At 41.9% G+C, this 13,708-nt stretch overlaps 1 protein-coding gene across 1 annotated transcript in view; it reads right to left on the bottom strand.

Moving 5' to 3' along the window:
* Window positions 1-13,708, bottom strand: part of cdk15 (cyclin-dependent kinase 15) — a 54,155-nt gene that overhangs the window by 12,205 nt on the left and 28,242 nt on the right. Inside the window, exons 5-11 of the mRNA XM_083633149.1 lie at window positions 11,408-11,487; window positions 11,079-11,173; window positions 10,679-10,741; window positions 10,214-10,337; window positions 9,565-9,685; window positions 6,585-6,678; window positions 2,664-2,727 (exon numbers count right to left, since the gene is read on the bottom strand). Coding sequence (XP_083489275.1) covers window positions 2,664-2,727; window positions 6,585-6,678; window positions 9,565-9,685; window positions 10,214-10,337; window positions 10,679-10,741; window positions 11,079-11,173; window positions 11,408-11,487 — 641 coding nt within the window. The remainder of the gene's footprint in view (window positions 1-2,663; window positions 2,728-6,584; window positions 6,679-9,564; window positions 9,686-10,213; window positions 10,338-10,678; window positions 10,742-11,078; window positions 11,174-11,407; window positions 11,488-13,708) is intronic.

The following is a 13,708-nucleotide window of genomic DNA, read 5'->3' as shown; positions in this document are numbered from 1 at the left end:
GCGGTGGTAGGCGGGTGTTTTTACCTCTACACTACCAAGACGCCCCCAAGCATAACCAAAGTTGTCAAGATGTTTCATTTGGGTTGAACATTGGAAAGGTAGCGAGGTTTTTCAAATTAACCTCCGTTTTGTTTAAAATTTACGATATTCTACTATCCGTTGTTTTGCAGACATGTAAAATGCCAATGTATTATTCTGGCAGATTGGGTTGGTTTTCCTCATATCTGAGTAAAGAACAAACTCTTCTTCTCTCCTGCTGGCCTGAGCTCACAGCCGCTCCCACATCAGCTTCTTCCACATGAGTTTTAATTCCCATTTTTTTCCTTCTCTTTTTGCACTTTTGTTTATAATAGTCTGGAAGACATTCCCCAACCCCCCATCCCACCCCCCCCACCCCCCCCCACCCCCCCGTGATTTGGATGCTGTGGAGTCTGGAGCAGCCCGGCGTATAGGATTACCGGCTGGCCCGCACTCAAGGGGGGGGGGGGGCTGCACATTCCTCTCTTATCTACTCATCTTTATGCGACGGGACAGGGAGAGAGAGGGAGGGGGGGCAGTGAAAAAGGGGTAAAGTATGAAATAGGCAGTCGTCCTGGCGTCTGGAGGCTGAAGTGGGTCCTGTATGCGAGTTTGAATTCCACTTGTGATTCTTCCATGTCTCCAGAAAATGGCAGAACCATTGGAGAGGGAACGTTTGAGTGAGACTGTACAGCTGTAGGTTGGCTTTTCAAATGGCTCTGACTCATATAAACCAAGACCACTGCATGTACGTAGGTCATTGTGTAAACGGTACCTCTCTCTATTTTAACAGTCTAACGGCACCTCCTGGTGGCCAGAGATGTGATTGTCCATTTTCTAGAGAGCAGTGATTGTCAAATCTTTGTCACCTCAAAGACCCCTAATTTAGTCCACATTAGGGCCATGGACCCCCATTTGATGAGATTTTGTCTCTCGACCCAAATCTGAGAACATTTTCATTATTAATTATGATCTGTGCAGAATCCCATGGCTGTCTGTATTGTAGGTAGAGAGATAACAGAGACACTATGATCAAAATGTTCATTCTTCTACATTCTATAATTGTGTTAACTTCTGGTAAATGAAATAATTGTGAAGTAATAATTCATCAATTTGGTGGGGACCCCCATGGACCCTTGGTGGTCCCAGGACCCCACATTGAGAAGCACTGATCCAGACATCCAGCGTTTGAAAAAGTGAGAAAATTGTTGATACCAATGGTTGTTATTTATCATAAACTATAGAAAAATAAACATTCTTTGTAATGCACTTTTTTTTCTTTTTCTTTTTTTAGTTGGGGAAAAGTGCTAAAATCCAGATGAAATGAAACAGTATTGTCATTTATTTTACATAATTTACTAAGTAAAAACAGGCTTCACAAGATAAAAGAACACAAAGTATAGACAATATGAGAGTAAATTAATATATTTTAAGAAGTTGTTTAAATAATGATGACTTTTGTCCACACAAATAACAATTTTGAAGATTGAATCATTTATATTTTTAGTTTATTTATTTATAAGTGTTTTTTTTATGAAGTAAATAAAGGATGAGAATTAAAATAATATTTACAGTAATACAATCAACATGAGTAAGGTCTGCTGCAATTTGTTTAGTTCATTCTACATTTGTGAATCAAAATGATTTTGGATGTGTGTATTCAGGCCCGCCGCACCCCATTACGCAGAGTACGCAGACTGCGTAGGGCATGTTGTGACTGAGGGGCACCAAAAAAAAAAAAAAAAAAAAAAATTTTTTTTTTTTTGGTGCCCTCAGTCAGGCCACTCACTGAACAGCAGGCCAGGTGCCGCCTACTGGTTTACTAGTGGTTTTATTACTTTATTCAGGGTTTAAAGTGGGTGCATCTCATTGTAAAATTGGACTCGGCCCAAATTGGGCTTCAAACGGCCCAACTTGGGCTTCAAGCGGCCCAAATCTGGCTTCAACCGGCCCAAATCTGGCTTCAACTGGCCCAAATCTGGCTTCAACTGGCCCCAAATCGGGCTTCAAACAGCCCAAATCTGGCTTCAAACGGCCCAAATTGGGCTTCAAACAGCCCAAATTTTTCGCCGCCGCCCGTCGGACGCCGGCACGCACGTCGGCCTGTATCGGCCTGGCCTGCTTGGTATCTAATGCCCGGCCTGAATTATGATCCCAGTCCGCCCCTGCTTGCATGTACAGTTTAACAATCACTTGTTTGCTGACATGTACAGTAATTCTAACAATTGTTTGTTTCCCACATGTAATGAAATGTGAGATACACTAGTATCGTTCATAATTAATGATTTTGCAGTCTTTCGTTTGACAGTTATTGGAAGTTTTACGGGGGGGGGGGGGGGGGGGGCACCACAAAACAATTACGCTTAGGGCACCCAAATGGCCAGCAGCGGCCCTGTGTGTATTGTTCCAGGTGATTGTATCTGCTTCATGGTTTTTGTGTTCATTGATTTTGCACTGTCCCGTCCAAATAAACAAATAAATAAACCAGTGAAAAAGATCAACACTTTAAAGTTGGGAAGTGAATAATGGCATAATCTCCCATCTTGAATACAAATCTCTCTGTGAGTGGAAGAGAAATGGTCAAAAACTAACAGAGGGTTTGGATTGGCTGTTGGGACAGGAAGGGGTGGGGAAAGCAGACTGACCTGGCTTGTAGTTGGGCAGCTCGCTCACTCCCTGCCAGCTTTCCTCTGTGGGAATGCCAAGGACCTGAGGAGGGACAGAGACGCAGCGTCCTGTGACTTGACCACACATTTTATCCCTGCAACACACAACTCCTCCAGACGCTGGAGCCCTGCCTTTTTATTTATTCATATTTATAACGATGACTGTCTGGCAATGGACATTTTTTATTTATTTTTTTTATTTTTTTATACTTTTTATTTAATGCATTTCAGCCAGGCCTGAACTTTGGTCAGGTCAGGCTAGCCCCATATCGGGCTCCACAAACATACAACAGACTGTCAACCTTGACAACAACAACAACAACAAAAAGAAAAAGACAGAAAAAGGGGAAAAAGGAAGAAAATAAATAAATAAATAATAATAATAATAATAAAAATAAATAAAATAAAAAATAAATAAAAATAAAGCCATAACAATACAGTATACGTCAGTAAGTTGTAACTGATTGCAAATCATTTATCAGTCCCACCAGGTAGGCACGAAATGCGAAAACTTGGAGGGACTGGTTCACTATACACCGTCGCAACACCTGTCTTCCAACATTTAACACCAGCCCAGACTTTAGTACAAGACTCAGGATATACTCATTAAGTACTATTTACATACATATACATACATATATACACACACACACATATACATATATATATATATATATATATATATATATATATATACATATATATATATACACACATACATACATACATATACATACACACTTACATACATTTTTTTTTTTTTTCAAATTACATGGTTGCTGTGTTCCATCCATTTACTCCATCTACTATCGGCTATGTACCTTTGGTTTCTAATTGCGTAAGTTATCCTTTCCATAATGTACACTTGATTAATCAAATCCCTCCATGCCTGTATTTGTGGTTTGTGTGTCTGACGCCAGTTACGTGTAATTGTTTTCAGTGCGGTGATTCTGAGGATTCTTGCCAGGTATTTGTCTTTTTCTTCTGGCATTTGTAAAGGACTAATGCCAAGGAGATAATATCTAGCATCCAGTGGGAACGTTACTTTCAAAATCGACTCAATCTCCCGGTGTATTGTTTCCCAGAATGATTTTAATACTGGGCAGGACCACAGTATGTGAGAGAGGTTCGCAGTATAGTCCCCACAATTTCTCCAGCACTTTGGAGTAATCTTGGGATCATATTTCGCTTGCTGGGCTGGTGTTATAAAGTAATGGAGTTGTACCTTCCAAGAGAACTCCCTCCAGAAGAGTGAATTTGTTGTTTTATGAGTATTAATATTCATTTCCCTCCATTCATCTTCTGATATATCGATTTCTAATTCCTCTTTCCACTTTTCCTTTGCCCTTACTTCCTCCAGTCTATCAACATTTGTAAGAAATTTGTAAACCGCAGAGATTTGATTATTTATTCTAAATTTACTATGATTTTTCAAGATGAATTTAATTATGGGATGTACTTCATCAGCAGTTTTATTCCGCATCTGACTATCTCCTATGTAGCTCCTAACTTGGAGGAAGCGGTAAAAATGTGAATGCGGTAGTTCATATTTAAGGGAAAGATCATCGAAAGACACAACTCCATCACTGTTAAAGAACTGTCCAAAGAAAATTAGGCCTTTCTGCTTCCAAAGGTGAAATGTTTTGTCCATCTTATTGGGTGTAAATTATGGGTCTCGTTCTATCTCCCTCAATGCTAACAGATCCCCATCAAGTTTTAATATTGTACATATTTTTTTCCAATTTTTTAACGTATTATTAACACAGGTATTTTCGGTCCTATTTATTACCTTTCTTTTTACCCCCAGGGCTATGTTTATGGGGTGATTTTCTATTAGATTTACTTCCATTGATCTCCATTTGGCAGTAGAGTTTTCTTGCATCCAGGTTCGAATCGACTGGATTTGTGCTGCAAGGTAGTACTTCTTAAGTTCTGGGAACGCGAGTCCGCCTCTTTCCTTGGACAGTTTCAATGTTTTAAGTTTAATCCTAACTTTGTTACCATTCCACAGAAATCTTGTAAATATTGTATCCCATTGCTTAAACATTGCACTTTCAATTACAAGGGGAAGCATCTGAAAAAGAAAAAAAAAAACGTGGAAGCACATTCATTCTAATCACATCAATTTTATGGACAAAAATTTACTTGATAAGGAATTAGAGAAAGGGAGAAAAAGCTAATATATACTATGTGTGTGTGTGTGTGTGTTTGTGTGTGTGTGTGTGTGTGTGTGTGTGTGTGTGTGTGTGTGTGTGTGTGTGTGTGTGTGTGTGCATGTGCATGTGTGCGCACGCTTGTGCGTGTGTGCGTACATGTGTAATAAAAATTGACTAAATAAAGGAAGAATAATATAAAAAACAACAATGCTACTACCTTAATGATAACAAACAAATATATAAATAAATAAATAATGACATGTTATTTGCTCACTTTTAATAAAATGAACCTTGATCAGCTACATCAGGAAATTTCAAGTAATGCAGACTTTGGCCCCTATCGTTGCATCGGCGCTGTTTCTAGGCCGAGCGCCTGGCGCAGCGCAAATCAGTGGGCGTGGACCAGCGCACTTGATATCGTCGTGCTGGCGCTACACGCAGCCTAAAGCATTACAACCACGCCTTTTAAGCGTAAAATTATGCACCGTCATGCTCATTGGATAAGTGCAATAAACAAATCGCACGCTTGCCTTTTTAGCTCCAATTCCAGTGGTCCCGCAAAACCTGACGAAAGCCAAGCGCTCTGCCCCCCCCCCCCCCTCCCTTCATCCAGTCTGTCTGTCTCCATTATAGGCTATTATTCCATATTATTATGCTTCTCAAACCAATCTAACTGCAGTTTAAATACTGCAAGCATGTAAATATGCTACACTATAGCAAGATCAAAGTGAAAAGAATGTTCTAGAGGCATCAGCTAGAAAAATATAGCCTATCCCTATATGATGAGATTAATTTTATATTGGTGAAAGTTTGTCCAGAAAGATATCGTTTTCTCTCCCCTGCTGCAGGTAGAATGATGCACATAAATATACCCTACATTATGTAAAGTCATTGCATAAATGTGTTTTTATTGTAAAACTAAATGTGAAGTAGGGCCAAGTTATTGGAGCGGACATCACAGTATAGCAGATGACAGTAGGAAGCGCGTTCCGCTGTCACTTATCTAAATCACGTTAAATCGACAAGGGATATATATAGCCCCAGGAGGACATATATGTTTCACTTAGGGTGGTGTTTTAATTTCGATGTTTTATTTGGTCCAATATTGAAATGTTCTACAATTGCAGGCTGTGTTACCATTACACATTATTTTAGATCGACCTTTTATATCTATTTCGCCTCATTTGGTTGCTATTTAGTAGCGAAATGGAGAAGCACAATGCATGCTGGGACAGGCCAGACAACTTACAACTTATTTTTCCTATATGGGAAGTGTGTTGTGCCTGTCTAAGCGAGGGAGTCAGAGAGAGAGAGAGAAGGGTGACAGAGAAGAGGCAGAAGAGCACTGGCGCACTGAATAGGCCTGGTTTCAGAGAGAGACAGAGAAGGGTGACAGGGGAGAGGCAGAAGAGCACTGGCGCACTGAATAGGCCTGGTTTTCAAAGGCGCAAAGCGCTAAATTTACGCCAGGTGCGAAGATATCAGCACGCCCACTTTGGCCCATTCTGGGACTGCGCCATTCCCATTCGGCCTGCCATATTGATATCGTCCCAAAACAGGCGCAAGGCACGTTTTTTTGCGGTTAAGGCCCGTTTTAGCGCCGAAGGCCTGTGGGAGAATAGGGGGCTTTGAGTTTTCCCAGTTTTGGCTTTTCGTTTGTACAATCACAAACTCTTCCAGACTTAGAAATAATTCAATAAATTTTCCGCTGTAGGACGGAAAGGTAAACCAGTGTCAGACTCACCGCCCAGATTTTCTGTAGCTGCTCGAACACGTCAGCCATGCCGGGGAAGGCCGGCGCCCCCTGCAGCATCTCTATGAAGATACACCCAGCCCCCCTGCAGCAGAGAGAACAGAGTCTTTATCATGGACTCACAGCTTCAGAAAATAAAAGGGAAAAGGAAACAAGGAGAGAAATGTTTATTTATTTGTTTCATATTTTCTCATATTTACTACATCATTCCTTCTTCTACGTCTTGCTCTGAAACACTGTTGGGGGGGACATCGTGGTAGGTGATTTTTCTGGGATGCACCTTGTGGCCGATTCCATGTTCCTTTGCATCTACATTAAAGGAGAATTCCAGTTTTTTACACCCTGAACCTTATTTCCAGCTTTAAATATGATGTTTATGTCACCCTGACAACTTCAGTTTGATTAGCATCAGCAGAAACGATAGTTTGAACTGCGACCTGAAAATGAGGAAAACAGGGCATGTGAAATGCCTGTATTTATGTCTTGTAAATAGATTATTTTCCGACACACAGCGGCTTATATGCTTATTATATCAGAGAGAGAACAAGATGAAAGCAATCTAATGTACCTCCATGCTGCTGGTGTGGTACAGCCTGCTCTGTTTGCTGTCCGTCACATAGGTATTCCCGGCTGCTGCTTGTAATCCATATATGACGTTATTCCATACCATGCCATTTAATTAAAATCAATCGTCTATATTCTCTAAAACAAATAAATATCAGCAGTGTATATCATGCTAAGCTACATAACAGCTAACTACAGTGAACCCTGCAAGTCACCCGGATGTACTTATTTTCTTCTTCTTCTTCTGTTCCACCGTAAAACCAAACAGAAGAAGAAGAAGAAGAAGAAAAGAAGTACATCCGGGTGACTTGCAGAGTTCACTCACTGTAGTTAGCTGTTATGTAGCTTAGCATGATATTATACACTGATGATATTTTCAGCAGCCGGGAATACCTATGTGACGGACAGCAAACAGAGCAGGCTGTGCTACAGCGGCGGAGGTATGTTAGATCGATCTCATCTCGTTCTCTCTCTGATATAATAAGCTTATAAGCCGCTGTGTCGGTAAATAATCTATTTACAAGACATAAATACAGGCATTTCACATGCCCTGTTTTCCTCATTTTCAGGTCGCAGTTCAAACTGATTATCGTTTCTGCTGATGCTAATCAAACTGAAGTTGTCAGGGTGACTTAAACAGCTGGAAATAAGGTCCAGGGTGTAAAAACCGGAATTCTCCTTTAAACTAATAATTTTTGCATGCTTATTCACGCAGATATGAACATTTCTGGTGGGCTGAGAATTGCGTGTGGCTGTTTGATGCCCGGTGGTGTCAAGTTTCTGTTTCGTGACGTCATGCACATCGCAGCGTGATTGGTCTACTTTGTGGGTACACACATACACATACAGATATACAGACAAACCCTGTTCTAGAAGGCTCGGTCACAGTGTGTGGCCACACCGTAAAACGAGTGCACTTAATATCATACAAGATTATTCTGGACAAATTCTGGAATATTTATTGCTTCTACCATCAGGGCGCTGCAGCTTTGACCCTTTGCTTGTTTGTCTGGTTGTTTGTAATGTTGGCGAAGCTGCTCCCCAGCTGCTCTGGATAAAACATCAAAATGCTCAAATCTAAATTGAAATGTAAATTGGAGGCACTGTGCTCAGGTTCCTCTGTTCTTCCACTCTGGTGGACTCTCAGCTAAAAGCAATTTTTTTTTAATGTAAAATGTAAAGAAATGTCCAGCGAGCCGTTTGCAAATTAATCTACACGAGATCTTTAGAAAGGCTTTGAAGATCTGGCCTGTTGTGGCTAATAACCCCCTTTTTAAAAACCCAAAAAACTCTGTTAGTGATTTTCTCTGTTTACTCGAAAGCTTTCTCTCGCAACACATGTTTCTAATATCCATTATCTGGAAAAGGCCATAGAAAAACATGCCCAGACATCATTAATGTTCGAGCGCATAAAATACTTCTTCAATAAATTGATGCATGTGAATGTTAAATCCCTCCAATTTGGCAAATAAATGAATAAAAAATAGATGAATTCTCCTGGGAAACGTGTTTGTTTTGGTGTTTGGCGGAGCGAGGCGATAGCAGCGGGGCCAAGAGGGTAAACTGCTCTACACACGCAAACGCCATGTGACTGACAGCCGCATTATAGTTTCTGTGACCTAAAAGTCACTTGAGGACTGGATTCATATTAACATGCTTAGTGTCACAGAAAGAGCCAATACTGACTAGATTTAAAGGGAAAATCCCCCGCAGATCCTCCCACACTGTTGGATAGCATCAATCTGTCTGTGATGTTCAAGAGTTATTTCGTGATGAAGTGCTGTACATAGTGAACAGGCCTGAACATATTACATTCAGCTGAGGGTGAGATGAGTCATTTTTTAAAACAACGATACTCTTGCATTGCATATTATTACTGCATGTTTTTTTAATGGGGAATGTGAAATATGCTGAAATTAGATACTTTTAATATCGGGGCACTTGAGGCTAACCTGATGCTGCCAGATGGTTTGTTTTCACATAAACCGTTTCAAAGGGCAGGCACTTTCAAAAAGATACCTGGCAGGTGATTGGATCAGCCATATGTCTATCATGTCTATCACGGGGGCTCGCTCTTGATGCACCAGGACACCCCAAGTTAACCTTGCAAGGCAGCTGGATTCGCGTGAGATCATGAGATCACAATCACATGACAAATCCATCTTGCCACGCTCCAATCTATTGGTTTGAATCTGAACCACCAGTGGTTCACACCAATCAGCGTCCAGAGACAGCTACAGGCGGGCTTTTGTGACGCCAGCAAGAGCCTTGCTGGCGTCACAAAATGGCCCCCGTGAGAAGGGTCTATACATAAATCATATCTAACAATAAAAACATTCTCAGATTTGGGTCAGAGAGACAGAATCTCATCAAATGGGGGCTTGTGGCTGTAATGTAGTGTACAGACCATATGTCCAGAGCAGTGGAGTAGTCTGTGGAGCCCAGCAGGACATCGGGGGGGCGGTACCACAGCGTCACCACCTCAGATGAGTAGGTCTGACAGGGGATGGATTTGGACCGGGCCAGACCTGCACAGACACGGAGACACACAGACACAAAATCAACATTGTTAAGTTCACTTGAGAAACTTTATGAATCAGCCTACCATAATAACATGCTAAGGCTGGCCAACAACCTCGCCTCTGACCCCAACCACCTGAACTGTGAATACAAGCGGTTACCTTCAAACTGGGGATACAGAGTTCCATAATTGAATAAGGTAGGACTGAAGCACTCTTGTGCACCAGTCAATCCTAAAACTAAACATTGATAAACGTATCTACAAATTTTGGTTCACAAACATTGACATTTTGCAGAAACGTAACATGCCAACATTTTATTCTGGCAACCGGACTGCCATCCCTTTAGTCCGAGTGTCTTTGTTATACGTCAGTCTTATTCTAATGACTTCAGTAAATGTTAGGTCTGACTGATATGAAACCTGCTAAACAAATCCACTTATCAAATCCAAACTACTTCAACAATGTAACAACTTGAAAGGCCATAACTGCTACAGTACACCACGGGAGATGTTGTGGACATGGACGGTGGCTCACCGAAGTCGGCCAGTTTGAGCTCTCCCAGGTAGCTGATGAGCAGGTTCTGAGGCTTCAGGTCTCGGTGGAGGATCCTGCGGCTGTGGATGTAGGACAGACCGCGGAACAGCTGGAACATGAAGATCTGCACGCACGCACGAGCACGCACACACACACACGCACACACACACACGCACACGCACACACACACACACGCGCACGCGCACGCGCACGCACACGCACACACACACACACACACACACACACACACACACACACACACACACACACACACACACACACACACACACACACACACACACAGGATTCATTCCCACCAGGCCAGGGAATAATCCAATTAATTCCAGAAGTTCCAGACCTGCACATAAACCCACCGTGACACATGGCTGGCTTTGCATCTGCTGTTTGCTTTTGATTTAATCTCATTGAATTTTCAGGTTGATTTGAGTTTGATTGTGAACGTACCCGGACATTATAAGAGTGCAGGCCTCCGGGGTGCTGGTTCATGTACTGAGCCAGGTCTGTTTGCTGGAGGGAGAGAAGCACAAAGGACATTAAAAGACACTTTCCAAAATGCAATCAATCATGTGGGCATGGTTTATTGATAATAAAATACTACATGTTGCACCTTTAATATACCAATATACTCTCGTGTGCTTTTATCACACACTCACACACACACACACACACACACACACACACACACACACACACACTCTCTCTCTCTCTCTCTCTCTCTCTCTCTCTCTCTCGTGTATTTTCCTTTATGTGAAATATTTAATTAAAGGACATAAGACGTCTCCCTCTCCCTCCCCCCTCTCTTCTCTCTATGTCTCTCTCTCCTCTCTCTCTCCCTATGACTCACCACATATTCGAAGACGAAGGTGAGTGACTCTCTGGTGTGGATGATGTCGTGAAGCAGCACAATGTTAGCGTGCTTCAGGCCCTTCAGCAGGGAGGCTGTACACGTACACACATACGCGCGCAAGCACACACACACACACACACACACACACACACACACACACACACACACACACACACACACACACACAAACACACACACAGAGTGATAGAGAGGAAGAGAAAGAGAGAATAAGACAAAGGAAGTGTGTGTGTGTGTGTGTGTGTGTGTGTGTGTGTGTGTGTGTGTGTGTGTGTGTGTGTGTGTGTGTGTGTGTGTGTGTGTCCCACCCTCTCTGATAGCAGTGAAGGGAACGCCCTCTTCCGTCTTCATACGAATCACCTTGAGAGCCACCAGGTGTCCATTTATCCTGGCGAGAGAGAGAGAGATCTCATGTCCTTTAACTAAATATTTCAGGTAAAAAATACACACACACACAAACTAAAAACTAGTGTTCAACCAATAGGGTTTTTGAAGCTGTTGATAGACTATAGACAGTTGTCACTGAATTGTGTTATATATTTCAGAGATTTTTTTTTTTTTTTTTTTTATATAAAACAATCTGCATGGAAAAGCATGAAAAACACGGGATCGCTTTTATTTTGAAACGAAAGGCAGGTCAGGCAGGAAGTCATCTGACGCCGCGTCCGCGGTAACTTGATTCCGAGAGAGCAGCAGCATGGTGGTGAGTGATGACTGTCTGTCTGCCTGGCGAGATAATTGAAGGTGAGCGAGCTGCGAGACAGTGAGCGAAGTGAACGACAGACAGTGAGTGACACTGACATATTTTTTAGCAACAACCAAGAAAGTAAGTGTCTAGTCTGTCTCTTAAGTAATGTTACCTGTGTGACACGTTGGGATGCTACTGGCTAATCATGCATGATGCCAATTGCCAAGCTCCCGAAGTCAGGTATGCAGGTGGCTATATGCATGGTTTCAGTTTCATGACCCAATAAGTAACAAAAAGAGGTGGTGTAAAGTTAAAAACAACAGAATATATTTTATTTTATTTTTCAATCGTTCCTATCAGGAATAAATAAATGTCCCTCTGTATGTTTTTTTTATTATCGATGATGACTTTGTGTGTTGTGTACGGCTTGGGTTGTGTACCTGTGTTTGTAGGTGTCATTTTGATATGAATTTGGCTAAAACAGTTTGTGTTTGTTAGTTACAATTATGTTGACAGGAGAGCTGAGCAGGTGGTGACATGAAAGAGAATATACTGAATAATGACATCACAACAGTATAATCCTAATGTTGATTTAAAATGATATATTATTCTAAATATGGCTAAAAAAGGGGGAAAAAACCCTCAAATTTTTTTCGGTGCCGCCCTTGTGGGCGCTACCGAATCCGCCTCCCCTTGCTGGACCTCCCCTATTTCGGAACCCTGGTTACGGCCCTGTTTGGAACCTATTGGCTCATTTCCACCACATACATATGTCGTCATAGTGACGGCATATCTGCCCTCTGCCCTCAATTTGTATAACGTTAAATGAACACACAGAAATGTTAACAAACTGTAGATGGAAAATGAATGGCAGATGAAATCCCTTGGTTGTATGTTGAATGCAGGAGAGGACGTGACTTTAACCGGCGTGGCTTTTGGTGACTATACCAGGAAGTAGGCTACAGTATAACATATAACGTTAAAATTAAATCCATACACGGAACTTTTAAACTGGTTATGAAATACTGGTGCCACTAAATGACCTACATGGGCAAATGAGACCATCAGCTAGGAGAATGGATATCAATTTGTTGTTATTTACATGCATGCGCTGCGCGGGGGACGAGGGTTACGCTACGGGGAGAAGGGAAGCCACCAGCCCGGCCACTCACACCAGGAAAAGCCGGTAAAGCCCCGCCTCCGGCCTAGCGGAGTTGACGTAACACACAACTACAAGAGCTTCCCGAGCAGTGGACTTTTCTCTCTCAAAACAATTGAAAACCACCGTCATGTTAAGGCTGAGCAAGGATATTGATTTTATTTCCCCAGAGCCGAAGTCAGCAAGACAAAAGACTGATGGAAATAACAGAATAGAAGGTAAGTGCCACTAAACTGCTGTCCAGCATTGACAGTAGACACAGTAAACACGATTCTGCCTGACCAATCAGTCGTCTGCAGTGTTTTCACGTCACTGGAACCTTGACAGAGGTGGTACTAGAAGTAGCACGACTCAACCCCGACTCAACCCGTGCTGTGGTTTTTGACCGGTGGAATGATACAAAAAAGCAAGTTGAGCCGGGCGGGGCCGCGCTAATACTAGCGGTGGAAATGGGCCATATGTCCTATCAGTTATTGTACTAGCAAACACTGCATCAGGATGTAAGCTGGGGGGACTTTTTTTGAATGTTTATGTTGCCAAGTTGAAACCGTATATACTTTGTGCCAAAATAAAAAAAAAAAAAAAAAAAAACATGATTTGGGACACAAAAACCGTTCATTCTCCATTCTTGGTGTTTGTAACTAATTAGCCACTATAATAAAGGCTTCCTTCCTTCCTCAGAGTGCCTTGATTGTCCTTCTCTTTTAGCACTCCGTTTTGTCTTTATTTGTCATCTTGATTCGATTTCTGCTTCTTCTAAGT

The sequence above is a fragment of the Poromitra crassiceps genome (genome assembly GCF_964638095.1).
Source record: "Poromitra crassiceps genome assembly, chromosome: 3".
In the NCBI taxonomy this organism is placed as follows: Eukaryota; Metazoa; Chordata; class Actinopteri; order Beryciformes; family Melamphaidae; genus Poromitra; species Poromitra crassiceps.
This window is presented reverse-complemented; position numbering and strand designations above follow the sequence as displayed.